Source organism: Moschus berezovskii, chromosome 13, assembly GCF_049115385.1.
Source record: "Moschus berezovskii isolate FMDL1 chromosome 13, NW_MosBer_1.0, whole genome shotgun sequence".
Classification (NCBI taxonomy): Eukaryota; Metazoa; Chordata; class Mammalia; order Artiodactyla; family Moschidae; genus Moschus; species Moschus berezovskii.
Window position 1 is genome coordinate 42897474 of NC_142472.1, and position 16838 is coordinate 42914311.

The following is a 16838-nucleotide window of genomic DNA, read 5'->3' on the forward strand; positions in this document are numbered from 1 at the left end:
TGGATCCCTTAAAACATATGTTATCAATGACTTAGCTTATTCTTTCAATTTCAATTTTACTAGTCAGATTCACTGCATTTCTCAAACTTATACATTAAAAAGCTTTTAGGAAAGATAAACTATTTTATTTAGATTATAACATAGTTGATAAGGATAGGAGATCATTTCCTGTCTTTAAATTCTATTGTTATTCACTGGATGCATTTTTTAAAAAATAAAGTTAAAAAAAAAAAAACACAGCTAACATTTGTTTGCATATCTTAAAGCTGACTTTTAAAACCTTTGTTATTTAAGACATAGACAAATTTTAAAGCAATTTTGTAAAGAATTTGCTAAATTAACTTCTCTTCACTCTCAGAAATTATACAATTAGCATGTGTAACAGTTATTTAAAATGATTTTAATATATTTCTTTTAGGTTAGGCTTACGTTATTTTTTTTACAGCAAACAATGATAAAGGGAACCTATAAAATTTACAGAACTGTCATGCTAAATAATGATTCCATTGAGTCAGTAGTTTAGCATGAGATCATTATGTAATTCAAATAAGCTGAACATTTGTGTCTACTTTAATCATTAATGTCTTATCTGCCAAGAAAAGAAAATAAGGTACTTAAATTACCACTCCCTTTTTTTTCTTGCCATCTTTTTCTTCAGGAAAGGGAATGTGACAAGAATGTTTTCATATCCTTATTTGTGCAGTGTCTTGGGAAGTTTCTTTTTTGGATTCATAGTAAACAGCGACTCTTTGATTTATGTTTTATCAGGAGCTACAACCATAGAGAAATATGACCTCCGAACAAATTTGTGGATCCAGGCAGGGATGATGAATGGCAGGAGATTGCAGTTTGGTGTGGCTGTTATTGATGACAAACTCTTTGTAATTGGAGGTCGAGATGGCTTGAAGACATTGAACACTGTTGAATGTTACAACCCCAAAACCAAGACTTGGACTATTTTACCACCAATGTCAACACATAGACATGGTCTAGGTAAGATTCTTCTTTATTGACATAATTTTTGGAAAGTATTTTATTTATTTTTTAATTAATTAATTTAATTGGAGGCTAATTACATTATTGTATTGGTTCTGCCATACATTGACATGAATCTGCCCCGGGTGTACATGTGTTCCCCATCTTGAACCTCCCTCCCACATCCCTCCCCATCCCATCTCTCTGGTTCATCCCAGTGCACCAGCCCCGAGCATCCTGTATCATGCATCGAACCTGGACTGGCGATTCGTTTCACATATGATAATATACATGTTTCAATGCCATTCTCCCAAATCATCCCACCCTCGCCCTCTCCCACAGAGTCAAAAAGACTGTTCTATACATCTGTGTCTCTTTTGCTGTCTCGTATACAGGGTTATCATTATCATCTTTCTAAATTCCATATACATGCATTAGTATACTGTATTGGTGTTTTTCTTTCTGACTTAATTCACTCTGTATAATAGGCTCCAGTTTCATCCACCCCATTAGAACTGATTCAAATGTATTCTTTTTAATTGCTGAGTAATATTCCATTGTGTATATGTACCACAGCTTTCTTATCCATTCGTCTGCAGATGGACATCTAGGTTGCTTCCATGTCCTGGCTATTAGTATTTTATTGAAAGTAAGAAAGTGAAAGAAAGTGAAGTCGCTCAGTTGTGTCCAACTCTTTGCGACCCCATGGACAGTAGCCTGCACCAGTCTCCTCTGTCCATGGGATTTTCTAGGCAAGAGGACTGGAGTGAGTTGCCATTTCCTTCTCCAGGGAATCTTCCCGACCCAGGGATCGAACCCAGGTCTCCCACATTGTAGACAGATGCTTTACTGTCTGAGCCACCAGGGAAAGTAAGAATGTGTGTTCAAATATAGTATTATTTTGATTAATTGTCATTAACTTGAGGTAAGTTGTGAACTAATTTGGAACATATATATGTGTGTGTGTTGATGTATATATATATGTTGATATATTTATATGAACATATATATAGATAGATTCTTGACATTTTTGTGTGTTGACCAATGTGCATTAAACTGTTAAAGAGTGATGTTAAATATACCAAGATGAAATATCCTTGGTTTCCATCAATGGATGAATGGAAAAAGAAAATGTGATACATATACATGATGAAATATTGTTCAGCCATTAAGAATAATGAAATCTTGCCATTTGCCACAACATGGATGGGCTTTGAAGAAATTATGCCTAGTGAAATAAGTTAGACAGAGAAAAATAACCATATGACTTCACTTACATGTGGAATATGAAAAAAAAAAAATCATGGATTTAGAGAAAAGATTGGTTGTTATCTGAAGCAGGGTTTTGAGAGTGGGTGAAATGGGTGAAGGAACTCAACAATAGAAATTTCCAAGTTATTCTTAGTTTTCAAAGAATGATACTCATACAGCATGTAACATTCATCTACTATGAAGAGAAAATGCAGAACTATCATGGAAAGACCAGAGTAATAAAATGTGGAAGAAAAAACAGTTAATGTGAATTGAGAAAGTAATTAAGGTGGTTTTCTTTAGGATTCATGAATAGTCAAATCTTTGCATTTAATTGATTCCACTTGAGAAGTCCACGGGGAGAGGGCAGAACAGATTTAGGAAAAGAATGACCCATCAATAGGCACTAGAAGTCAATATAATAGGATTCAACTGATCTCCACTAGGGAGTAACCTGGAGATGGGGTGAACTGTATTTGGATTCAGAAGTTCTGGGTGTGAGTTTCAATCTATCATTGGATATTGGCTTGATTTGGGGCCAGCAGTTAAACTATGAGCCTTCATTTCTTCACTTGCCACCGATTCAAAGTTATGATTAGATTAAAATTGGATGATGATAATGAATGTGAAATCATTTGTAAATTATAAAGTCCTCAACAAATATGTGAAAAAGAGTAATATAATATAGATCCTGAATTTGTGTTTTTCATCCTGTGGATTGTAAGAAGTCCTAGTTAGATTTTTGAAGACACCTGAAATATGTCAGATAATTGTCTAAGTACTTTTAGAAATACACATTAGGAAGATATTGAGGTCTAATCGCAAATTTACTGATCCAGACTTTCATAGGAAAGCAAAATCATAGACCATTTAAAAAACAAAAATTAATGGTAGTTTAACTTTAAGGTCTTCAGCACTACATTCTAATTCATATCTGCCATCATCTAAGACAAACTTTAAAAACAGCTCTGAACTAAAACAACTTACCTTTTTGTTCTTCTGATTTACCTTCACTTTTATCAGTTTTCTGATTTTTATTTTATTTGCCATAGTTAGTAAATGTCTTGCTTTGTGATATGCAGTGAGATTACAATATTGACCATGTATCCCATATTATACTCCAAGTGGTAAGAAACTAAAGTAAAATTTTAATATAAAATAAAAACTCAAAATACTTTAGTTGACCTATATAGCTTTCCCCAACCTAGGTTTGTTTGAAAAAAATTCTTACATGATTATATTAGAAAGCCACATGAGTTCTTTGGTTGTTAAAGTTGAATATGTGGTAAAAAAGATTTCATAGCTATCAATAAATGAAGATTGATTCTTCTTCTGGATTAAATAGCAAATAAAACTGTATTCATGTTAAGTCTGTGATATCAGGGAGTAATGCATCTCTCTAGGGAATGAAGCTAATTAAGATCACAATTGCCTCAGCATGCTGAGTTTTTATTTTAACATTATATCTGTGAAACATGTAGTTCTATAAATCATGTCTTCTTTCCCACAACATTTATTTTGTATAAAATTGAAGAAGTCATTCTTACAATACACTGTTTGCAAGTAAAGAGTTTTAGGAAAAATTGATAAAATAGTAATGTAGCTATTGTTGATTACGGATTTTCTATATGCCATGCTTTGTGTTGTATGTTAAATATATGATAAGGTTTGTTTTTGTTTGTTTAATTTTCAACTGAGATAAAATTAAGTGTTAAAGTGTAGAATTGAGTACTTTTGAGTCTATTCACAGAGTTATGTAGTCATCTGCTGCTAAGTAGCTTCAGTCATGTCTGACTCTGTGTGACCCCATAGACAGCAGCCCACCAGGCTCCCCCATCCCTGGGATTCTCTAGGCAAGAACACTGGAGTGGGTTGCCATTGCCTTCTCCTATGTATTTATCACCACTATCAAACTCCAAAATATTTTTATCATCCTAAAAAGAAACCTTGTAATCAATAGCAGTCACTCACCATTGCCCCATCTGCTTGGCCCCTTTAGCAAAAATTAAACTATTTTCTGTCCCAGTGAAATTGCCAACTCAAGATAATTCATTTAAATATAATCATATAATTTGTGGTTTTCTGAGTTGTTTTCACTTTTTGGTTATTATGAATAAAACTAAAATGAATATCCATGTATGTATTTTTGTATGAATATATATGTTAAATTCTGTTGGATATGTACATATGAGAAAAGTTGTTGAATTACACAGTAGCTCCATCTTTAAAATTTGGAAGAACTGCCAAGCTATTTTCCAGGATGGCTGTTCCATTTTTTATCTCCTCAGAAAAATATGAGGGTGCCAATTTTCCACAATCTTGATAACACTTGTTACTGTTTATTCTTTTTCTATTATAATGATCACAATGTATCTCATGATTTTGTAGAAATTTCTCTAATGAATAATTTTGAGAAATACTTCATGAGTTTATTGACCATTTGTACCTTCTCTGGATAAATGTATATAACTTTTGTTCAGGTTATTTTTCCTTTTATTGTTCACTTTTTATTCTATATATGAGTTTTCTATCATATATAACATTGTGAATATTTCATCCCATTCTATGTGTTCTAATTTAACTTTTTGATGGGATCCTTTGAAACACAAAAACTATTGACTCGCTAAAGTTAAATTCCTTTTCTTTTCATTTTTTTGTTTCTTCTTGTGGTGGAGTACAAGAGAAAATATTGTCTAATCAATGGTCCTAAAATTTATGCTAATGCTTTAGAAATTTTATACTTTTAGGTCTTAAATTTAAAAACATAATCTATTTATTAATATGATGTGAACTAATTGGGAGGGGGCATCAGAGGGCAGACACACTGAAATCATAATCAGAGAAAATACTAGTCGATCTGATCACATGGACCACAGCCCTGATTAACTCAAAGAAACTAATCCATGCTGTGTGGGGCCACCCAAGACGGGTGCGTCATGGTGGAGAGGTCTGACAGAATGTGGTCCACTGGAGAAAGGAATGGCAAACCACTTCAGTATATTTGCCTTGAGAACCCCATGAACAGTATCAAAAGGCAAAATGACAGGATACTGAATGAGGAATTCCCCAGGTCGGTAGGTGCCCAGTATGCTGCTGGAGATCAGTGGAGAAATAACTCCAGAAAGAAGGGATGGAGCCAAAGCAAAACCAATACCCAGTTGTAGATGTGACTGGTGGTAAAAGCAAGGTCTGATTCTGTAAAGAGCAATATTGCATAGGAACCTGGAATGTTAGGTCCATGAATCAAGGCAAATTGGAAGTGGTCAAACAGGAGATGGCAAGAGTGAACGTCGACATTCTAGGAATCAGTGAACTAAAATGGCCTGGAATGGGTGAATTTAACTCAGATGACCATTATATCTACTACTGTGGGCAGGAATCCCTTAGAAGAAATGGAGTAGCCATCATGGTCAACAAAAGAGTCCGAAATGCAATACTTGGATGCAATCTTAAAAACAACAGAATGATTTCTGTTCATTTCCAAGGCAAACCATTCAATATTAGAGTAATCCAAGGCTATGCCCCAACCAGTAATGCTGAAGAAGCCAAAGTTGAATGGTTCTATGAAGACCTATAAGACCTTTTAGAATTAACACCCTAAAAAGATGTCCTTTTCATTTTAGGGGACTAGAATGCAAAAGTAGGAAGTCAAGAAACATCTGGAGTAACAGGCAAATTTGGCCTTCGAGCACGGAATGAAGCAGGGCAAAGTTTAATAGAGTTTTGCCAAGAGAATTCACTGGTCATAGCAAACACCCTCTTCTAACAACACAAGAGAAGGCTCTACACATGGACATCACCAGATGGTCAACACCGAAATCAGATTGATTATATTCTCTGCAGCCAAAGATGGAAAGGCTCTATACAGTTAGCAAAAACAAGACCAGGAGCTGACTGTGGCTCAGATCATGAACTCCTTATTGCCAAATTCAGACTTAAATTGAAGAAAGTAGGGAAAACCACTAGACCATTCAGATATGACCGCAATCAAATCCCTTATGATTATACAGTAGAAGTGAGAAATAGATTTAAGGGACTAGATCTGATAGATAGAGTGCCTGATGAACTCTGGACAGAGGTTCATGACATTGTACAGGAGACACGGACCAAGACCATCCCCATGGAAAAGAAATGCAAAAAAGCAAAATGGCTGTCTGAGGAGGCCTTACAAATAGCTGTGAAAAGAAGAGAAGCGAAAAGCAAAGGAGAAAAGGAAAGATATAAGCATCTGAATGCAGAGTTCCAAAGAATAGCAAGGTGATAAGAAAGCCTTCTTCAGTGATCAATGTAAAGAAATAGAGGAAAGCAACAGAATAGGAAAGACAAGAGACCTCTTCAAGAAAATTAGAGATACCAAGGGAACATTTCATTCAAAGATGGGCTCAATAAAGGACAGAAATATTATGGACCTAACAGAAGCTGAAGATATTAAGAAGAGATGGCAAGAATACACAGAAGAACTGTACAAAAAAGTTCTTCACGACCAAGATAATCACGATGGTGTGATCACTGACCTAGAGCCGGACATCTTGGAATGTGAAGTCAAGTGGGCCTTAGAAAGCATCACTGCGAACAAAGCTAGTGGAGCTGATGGAATTCCAGTTGAGCTATTTCAAAACCTGAAAGATGATGCTGTGAAAGTGCTGCACTCAATATGCCAGCAAATTTAGAAAACTCAGCAGTGACCACAGGACTGGAAAAGGTCAGTCTTCATTCTAATCCCAAAGAAAGGCAATGCCAAAGAATGCTCAAACTACTGTGCAATTGCACTCATCTCACAATCTAACAAAGTTAAGCTCAAAATTCTCCAAGCCAGGCTTCAGCAGTACATGAATTGTGAACTTCCAGATGTTCAAGCAGGTTTTAGAAAAGGCAGAGGCACCAGAGATTAAATTGCCAACATCCGCTGGATCATGGAGAATGCAAGAGAGTTCCAGAAAAACATCTATTTCTGCTTCATTGACTATGCCAAAGCCTTTGACTGTGTGGATCACAATAAACTGTGGAAAATTCTGAAAGAGATGGGAATACCAGACCACCTGACCTGCCTCTTAAGAAAACTGTATGCATGTCAGGATGCAACAGTTAGAACTGGACATGGAACAACAGACTGGTTCCAAATAGGAAAAGGAGTATGTCAAGGATGTATATTGTCACCCTGCTTATTTAACTTATGTGCAGTGTACATCACGAGGAACGCTGGGCTGGAAGAAGCACAGGCTGGAATCAAGATTGCTGGGAGAAATATCAATAACCTCAGATATGCAGATGACACCACCCTTATGGCAGAAAATGAAGAGGAACTCAAAAGCCTCTGGATGAAAGTGAAAGAGGAGAGTGAAAAGCTTGGCTTGGAACTCAACATTCAGAAAACAAAGATCATGGCATTTGGTCCCATCACTTCATGGGAAATAGATGGGGAAACCGTGGAAACAGTGTCAGACTTTATTTTTTGGGTCCCAAAATCACTGTGGATGCTGATTGCAGCCAAGGAATTTAAATACGCTTACTCCTTGGAAGGAAAGTTATGACCAACCTAGATAGTATATTAAAAAGCAGAGACATTATTTTGCAAACCAAGGTCCGTCTAGTCAAGGCTATGGTTTTTCCCGTGGTCACGTATGGATGTGAGAGTTGGACTGTGAAGAAAGCTGATCACCGAAGAATTGATGCTTTTGAACTGTGGTGCTGGAGAAGACTCTTGGGAATGCCTTGGACTGCAAGGAGATCCAACCAGTCTATTCTAAAGGAGATCAATCCGGGGTTTTCATTTGAAGGACTGATGCTGAAGCTGAAACTCCAATACTTTGGCCACCTCATGCGAAGAGTTGACTCACTGGAAAAGTCTCTGATGTTGGGAGGGATTGGGGGCGGGAGGAGACTTGGACGACGATAATGAGTTGGCTGGATGGCATCACCGACTCGATGAACATGAGTTTGAGTGAACTCCGGGGGTTGGTGATGGACAGGGAGGCTTGGCGTGCTGTGATTCATGAGGTCGCAAAGAGTTGGACACGACTGAGCCACTGAACAGAACTGAACTGAATAGCTCAACATAATTTTTGCATGTTGTTTCACTGTTCCTTGTTGAAAAAAATCTTTCTTTTCCATTGAGTTATCTTGGTGCATCATCAAAAATTTATTGGCCATAAATATAAAGATATATTTATAGACACTCAGTTCTACTCTATTAATATCCTGCCTATACTTACACCAATACCATACTGCCTTGATTACTGTAGCTTTGTAATTAGATTTGAAATTTTATAATGGCAGCCCTCTGACTTATGTAGGACTGCGTTTGATAGCCACATATCTGTTATTTTCATACAAATTGCATATTTATACATTTTACATCCATCTCAATACAGTTTTAAAATTATTACTTTATGCAGATGTCTTTATAATGACAGGCGAAAATAAAGTGTTATAAATTATTATAAATACAGTTATTACCTTAATAGAGCTCTTACTGTTCTTCATAATTTATGTTCCTATCTAGAAATGTCTACATCCTGACCTAAAGTACCCCTTTCAGGGAATATCTACTAGCAACAAATTCCCTTTATGTTTTATTTATTTATTTATTTTAATCTTGATATATGATCATTTCTCCTTTATTTTTAAAGGACATAAAATTTTAACAGTCTTTTTATGTTAGCACTTTGAATATGTCATACCATGTCTTCTGGTGTCCTTGATGAGCAATAAACTGTTAATCTTTTTGAGAATCCCTTGTGCCTGATAAGTTGCTCCTCTTTTGCTACTTGACTTTTAACAGTTTTTGATATGCCTATGTGTGCCTAGTTTTGAGTTCATCCTACTTGTAGGTTCCTGAACCCAGCTATCTCCCAGCTCAGCTAAGCTCCTGATAAGGCAGAGTTGTGAACTGACCACTAAAGTGTTGAAGGATTGCCCCGACATGAACACTGAGCCCCTAAGCAAAGGCAAGTTTTCTTTCTCCTTTCCTCATAAAGGTCTTGGCGGAAGTGCTTGAAGAAGACCTCTTCCATGACTCAGACATGGGTACCTTAGGATGAAAGGTGCCTGGGAGAGAAATGCAAATATGTGAAGAGCGTGATCAGCTAGATAATCTGAGTCCTTCACGGCAACTTTCTTGAAAGTTTGCAACACTTTGGTTTTGCACCAAGATTGGTGTAGGGATAGATTTCCCCTATGAGACCTGCCAGGTAAAGCCTTTGTAATAGCTTATGATCAGGTTTAAAACATCATAAGTAGATTTTTAGCAAGAGCTAGACTCTTCATGACTTATCTTTCATTCCAGCTTACACAAATCCTCAAGGTCAGATAGAGATGAAAACTTATTACCTTCACAGATTTTACCTGTGCATGTGTACATGACCTTTAAGAGTACCAGGAATATGTCAATCTTTTCAAATTTCTCCAAGGACATCCTTTCCCCAGTTCTTCTGTCAAGTTATTATTTTTTTTTTTTCAGCTTCTTGTTTGCTTTAACTGTTTTCACCACCTCAGGCTGCATTGACATTAAGTAGTTGCCACTGATTTTTTTTTTTTCCTTGACACACATCCTGGAGCATTCTCAGTAAGAAGAAGCCTTAATCAGGTGAAACAAGAAACCCTTCCAAGTGTAGGTTTTCAGAGAACTACCAGACCCATCAGAATAATAGCAATTTCCTAAGAATGAGACTTCTGAGAATCTCCAAAATCTGTCCAGAGCCTTCCATTGGCTGATATGCTGTTAGATTTCATCACTACCTTGATCATGAGGTTGTTGGTTTTCAAGATTATTGCACAGTTACGGAGAAGGTGCTTGGAATAAAATCACAGAGCTCATTATTCTTATGTAGATTAAGCTGCTTTTATTTTTTTCTTGAATAAATCTCCAAATATTTAATATTTTTATTTCTCTTTCAGAATTCTGATTTTGAAACATTTTGTCAGTGTTCTCATTATCTTTTATTTTGTCATTGCTGCAGATGTCAACAATAGAGATGATGTTTATGTGGGTACAATAAGCAAAAACTGGCTAACCCATTAGAAAATGAGTCTTTTGAAAACATGATGGCTACTAAAACTTGACAATTGTCTTATATGGTATAGCCATCAGCACAGGAAAACATTTTAAAAGCAATGAGAATAACACTGATGTTGGCTTTTTTTCAACTATGTTGGTGAACAGTGACTCTGCCCCATGGATGGTGAAGTTAGCCACCCCTGAACTGAAAGGACACATGCATAACAGACAAACATAATGTATGAAACTTCAGGCTGTACACAAACAAGCAAACAAAAAACAACTGAAAAACAAATAAGCATAATGTTTAGCTTATAAAATTGATCAGATGTCCTGGAACATGGCTGAAATTAAGACAAGCTTGTTAATTCAAGTGAAAATGACACCCCTTGGAAAGTCTGGTAAGGACAAAAATGCTTCCAGGAAAGGTACTGGGTGCCCCAACTTGCATAATTGCTTCTACTCACTCTAGAGATCTGTGAGATAGCTCTGAATCACTGACCTTAGCTTTTTAGTCAGGAATAAGAAGTAACTCAAAACATTGTCATCTATCATGGTAGACAATGCTGCTTCAAATGGCTGATCATATGTGTGAACATTCTTAAAATAAAAAGGATATTCCTATTCAGAGGTAATGTGAATAAAAAGTTCAATCTGTACTCGACATTTACTAACTAATTAAATACTCACAGTTCAGTTCAGTTCAGTCACTCGGTCATGTCTAACTCTTTGTGACCCCATGGACTGCAGCACGCCAGGCCTCCCTGTCCATCACCAACTCCCAGAGTTTACTCAAACTCATGTCCATTGAGTCGCTGATGCCATCCAACCATCTCATCCTCTGTCATCCCCTTCTTCTCCTGCCCTCAATCTTTCCCAGCATCAGGGTCTTTTCAAATGAGTCAGTTCCTCACATCAGGTGGCCAAAGTATTGGAGTTTCAGCTTCAACATCAGTCCTTTCAACGAATATTCAAGGTTGATTTCCTTTTCGATTGACTGGTTTGATTTCCTTCCTGTCCAAGGGACTCTCAAGAGTTTTGGCCACACCAGTTTCAAAGTATCAACTTCAGTGCTCAATTTTCTTTATGGTCGAACTCTCACATCTGTACATTTGTACTAGAAAAACCATAGCTTTAACTATATGTATCACTTTTGTAGGCAAAGTAATGTCTCTGCTTTTTAATACTCTGTCTAGGTTTGTCATAGCTTTTCTTTCAAGGAGCAAATGCCTTTTAATTTCATGGCTACAGTCACCATCCATAGTGATTTTGGTACCCAAGAAAATAAAATCTGCCACTATTTCCAATTTTTTCCCATTTACTTGCCTTGAAGTGGTGAGACTGGATGCCATGATCTTTGTTTTTTGAATGTTGAGTTTTAAGCCAGAATTTTCAGCCTCCTCTTTCATCTTTATCAAGAGGCTCTTTAGTTCCGCTTCATTTTCTGTCATTAAACTGACATCATCTACACATATGAGGTTGTTGATATTTCTCCTGGTAATCTTGATTCCAGCTTGTGAGTCATCCAAATCAGCATATTGCATGATGTACTCTGCTTATAAGTTAAATAAGCAGCCTTGCCTACTCTGTTCCTAATTTTGAACCAGTCCATTATACCATGTCTGGTTCTAACTATTGCTTCATGACCTGCATACAGGTTTCTCAGGAGACAGGTCAGGTGGTCTGGTATTTCCATCTCTTGAAGAATTTTAAACTGTTTGTTGTGATCCACATAGTAAAGGTTTTAGTGTAGTCAGTGAAGGAGAAGTAGATTTTTTTTTTCAATTATCTTGTTTTCTATCATCCAGAGGATGTTGGCAATTTGATCTCGTTTCCCTACCTTTTTTAAAATCCAGCTTGTACATCTGGAAATTCTTGGCTTATGTACTACTGATCCCTCCCTTGAAGGATTTTGAACATAATATTGCTAGCATGTACGGTAGTTTGAAAATTCTTTGGCATTGCTTTTCTTTGGGATTGGAATGAAAACTGACCTTTCCCATTCCTGTGGCCACTGCTGGGTTTTCCAAATTTGTTGGCATATTGAGTGCAGCACTTTAACAGCATTATCTTTTAGGATTTGAAATAGCTCACCTGGAATTCCATTACCTCCACTATCTTTGCTCATAGTAATGCTTCCTATGGCCCACTTGACTTCACACTCTGGGGTCTAGCTCTAGGTGAGTGACCACACTATCCTGGTTATCTGGATCACTAAGATCTTTTTTTTTTTGTACAGTTCTTACATGCATTCTTGCTTCCTCTTCTTAATATCTTTTGCTTCTGTTAGGTCCATATTGTTTCTGTCCTTTATTGTCCCATCTTTACATGAAATATTCCCTTGGTATCGCCACATTTCTTCAAGTGATGTCTAGTCATTCTATTGCTTTTTTCTATGTCTTTGCATTGTTCACTTAAAAAGGCATTTTTATCTCGCCTTCCTAGTCTCTAGAACTCGACTTTCAGATGGGAATATCTTTCCCTTTCTCTATTGCCTTTCACTTCTCTTCCTTTCTCAGCTATTTGTAAGGGCTCCTTAGACAACCATTTTGCCTTTTTGTATTTTTTTTTCTTGGGATATGGTTTTGGTCACCATGCAATATTATGAACCTCCATCCATAGTTCTTCAGTCACTCAGTCAATCCAACCTACTCCCTTGAATCTGTTCATCACCTCCATTGTATAATCATAGGGATATGATTTAGGTCATACTCCAATATCCTAGTGGTTTCCCCTACTTTCTTCAATTTAAGTCTGAATTTTGCAATAAGGGGTTCATGATCTGAGCCACAGTCATTTCTTGCATTGATGGAAGAGGGTATTTACTATTGCCAGTATGTTCTTTTGGTAAAACTATGTTAACCTTTGCCCTGCTTCATTTTGTACTCCAAGGCCAAATTTGCCAGTTATCTCTTGATTTCTTACTTCTGCATTCCAGTCTCCTCTGAAAAAAAGGCATCTTTTTGATGTTTGGTGTAGTTCATGGTGGGAGCAGGGTAGTGACCAGAGCCCTGAGTTCCTAATGTGGTGGGGCAGGAGGCTATGAAGCACTTCTCACTACCTTGGGGCAGACCTGGATAATAACTCTGAGGAGCCAGAGGAGAGGAAAGATGGTGGCCAGCTATTGGCCAGTGGTGGGCCATGTGGGTGGCAGAAAGTTCCCAGGACAGCCAGCAGCAACAGTGAGGCCAAGGAGCCCTCAGTTCATGATCATTCTCCAACCTCAGCTCCAACCTTCCCTGTACCCCCTTCCCAGAAAATCCAACAGGTCCTTTGGCCAGCCCCAACATGGCACACTGACTGACACCCAGTGGCGAGTGAAGGTTTACATGCCCAAGGGCTAAAGAAGGACCAGCATTTGGATAACCAGGGTGCAGGGCATGTCTGTCCAGTTACAAACAGTGGCTGAAGGACATGTCCCTGGTAGTCAGGGCATGACAAAACATGGCCCACTGGAGAAGAGAGTGGCGAAACACTTAGTATTCTTGACTCAAGAGCCCCATGAACACAAAGAAAAGTTGAAAAGATATGACACTGGAAGGTGAACCCCCTAGGTCAGTAGCTGTCCAAAACGCTGCTAAAGAAGGGGAGAGAAACAGCTCCGGAAAGAATGAAGTGGCTGGGCTAAAGTGGAAACATCTCTCAGTTGTGGATGTGTCTGATGGTGAAAGTAAAGTCCAATGTTGCAAAGAACAATATTGCATAGGAACCTGGAATGTTAGGTCCATGAATCAAGGTAAATTGGGCACAGTCAAATAGGAGATCACAAGAGTGAACATCAACATTTTAGGAATCAGTGATCTAAAATAGACTGGAACGGGCGATTTTAATTCAGATGACCATTATGTCTACTATGGTGGGCAAGAATCCCTTAGAAGAAATGGAGTAACCCTCATAATCAGAAGTGTCCAAGATGCAGTATTTGGGCACAAACTCAGATATGACAAAATGATCTTGTTTCATTTCCGAAGCAAACCATTCAGCATCACAGTAATCCAAGTCTATACTCCAACCACTAATGCTGAAGAAGATGAAGTTGAAGAGTTCTATGAATACCTACGATACCTTCTAGAACTAACACCTAATACCATACTCATATTATATTTATATGTTTTTTTAATTTTATTTTTTAATTAAGGCTCATTCTTTCATTTTACGTACACAAATTAAAAGACATGCACACAAAAATATCGGTTTAGTATCTGAGGGTCTGAAACTGTCAGCCTGTTTGATTGTGAAAATTTCTACAGAATGAGTTTGAGGAATAATTCAACCAAGTATTTTAGATTTGAAATACAGACATAGATTTAGATATAGACAAACGAATAAGTATATGAGTAGGTAAAGAAATTGACTAGATAGATAGATAAAGTTCTGTGTTAATTTATTAACATTTCTCAATTTCACTGAGTGAAAAGGGGGAAAATGGTGATAGTGGTATGTTTGTTATTTTCATATCAGTGGGTTAGATACACTAAAATGATAAAATTTGAACTCATAAATCAGGACAAAAAAGTCTCTATGTCCGTGATTTAAGGATTACCTGTTTTATAGGCTGGTCTCCCATTTAGCCTTCCTAGCAGGTAAACCTTCTATGTATATAGACTCTAGGAACTTATTACCTAATATTACAGATTCACAAACTATCAAGAATTCCTGGACTATTTCAGGGATTAAAAGAGAGAAAGATATACATAATGCAACTTCTCTGAAAACACAGACATGGTTCAGTTTTAACTTAAAAAAATAAATAAATAAACAATTTAAATACCAAAAGCATATACACAATGGAGTATTTCTCAGCCATCAAAAAGAATGCATTTGATTCAGTTTTAATGAGGTGGATGAAATTGGAGCCAATTATACAGAGTGAAGTAAGCCAGAAAGAAGAACATCAATACCGTATATTAACGCATATATATGGAATTTAGAAAAATGGTAACCTGAACCCTGTATAAGAGACTGCAAAAGAGACATAGGCATTGAGAACAGTCTTTGGGACTCTGTGGGAGAGGGTGAAGGTGGAATGATTGGAGAGAATGGAATTGTAGCATGTATATTATCATAAGTGACCAGTCCAGGTTCGACGCATAAATTTTTCTCTGTTCAAAAAAATAAATAAATAAATAAATACCAAAAGCAAAAAGAACACAAATGTATTTGGTATTCTTTGCTAGTCAACAAAGATATTCAGTCTTGAAATAATCAGTTATATAAAAAGAGAGAAAAGTATAAAAAATTTTCAAATTTAAGATGTTTGTTGAAATGAAATATTAAATAGAATTTTGAAAAAAATAAAATTGGCATGATTGTCATCTCTAAAAATCAATGAGGAAATAAAATTATGGCAAAATAGATGAGACAAAGAAATAATCAGAAAGTGTGATATTGTTATCCGTGGTAATTTTAGAAAAAAATTATTGAGAAAGTGAGAGAGAAAATAAGAAATGATCAGAGAGAATTTATCTGAAGTATAACACATGGCCTCTGCTGACCTGAAGTAAATAGCCAGATATTTCTCTAACAAAGATGGGTTTACTGCGGCCAACAAAGAATTGCTATGGTGAGCTATGTGCAAGTTCCCAAACAACAAATGAAGCAGAACATTTTTATGGAGAGGAAAAGGAAGTTGGGAGGATTATAGTAAAGAGTCCATGACATTTTGTTTTCTGGATCTTTGCCAGGAAAGAAGAAGAGGCCTTCTGCTACTGTCTCAGAATCTGAGAGCTCCCCTTTCTGGTGTTCCAATTCTAGTTAATTGAAATTTCTGTTTATGTTTTTTTTTTTTTTCCTCTTTAATCAAAAACTTTTTTTTTAAATTCAGTGTTGATTAAGAGTCACATCTAGTTTCAGAGACTTTTTGTCCCTAATATCAGGAAGGACCTTTCCAAGGTGTACTGTCTTATATCAGAAGGAAAGAGCACAGATTGGAAACCTATTATGATCGCATTTGCGTAACAAAGAAGAGTTTGAGTCAATTTCTGTCTAAAGTCCATATATTCATTATCAAAATCGTCATCATTGGAGCTCATCTGAAGCATTACATCATCATTATAAGTTTGGGAGACACATTTATGATAGGCCTCGCCTTGATAACTTGAGGAAGTTGTCTCCTCAGATGTCCTCTGCTTCAATTGTAGATAATGTTTACTTTCAGGTTACCAGATAATGTGCAGTTCCAGTCAGTGTTCAGTGCTTTCTTTAGGTGTATCACATCAATCAAAGAACATTTTCCTTGAAGTTTGTTGGCACAAGGGTTAGTTAGCAGTACCCAGAGAGTATGAAGAGAGTTTGGTATTTTCCAATTGACAAAATCTCCAGATTGAAAGATGTAATGCTTAATGTCTTCATCTTGAGCACACTGAAAAGATTTCTTTACCAGAACATGGTTATTTTTAATAAAAGCATTTATGTTTTTGCAATACGGGAGTATCTTTTATCAGTTGTGGGTCAAAAGAAATAGAAGGCAAGTATATTAAACTTCCTGTGATTATCTCACAGGGTGAGAGTTTATAAATTCCCAAAGGGGTGAATCTGGGTCAAGGTGTTCGTAGGGTTTCTACAAATCTTGCCAGTTGAGTCTTCATAATGTTGTTAATGCTTTGGACTTAATCAG

At 36.7% G+C, this 16838-nt stretch overlaps 1 protein-coding gene across 2 annotated transcripts in view; it reads left to right on the forward strand.

Moving 5' to 3' along the window:
* The window catches only part of KLHL1 (kelch like family member 1), a 525596-nt gene that overhangs the window by 397621 nt on the left and 111137 nt on the right, over window positions 1-16838 (forward strand). For both annotated transcript variants that reach the window (XM_055426442.2, XM_088842848.1), the window contains one exon: window positions 769-993. In XM_055426442.2, the coding sequence (XP_055282417.2) occupies window positions 769-993 (225 nt within the window). The remainder of the gene's footprint in view (window positions 1-768; window positions 994-16838) is intronic.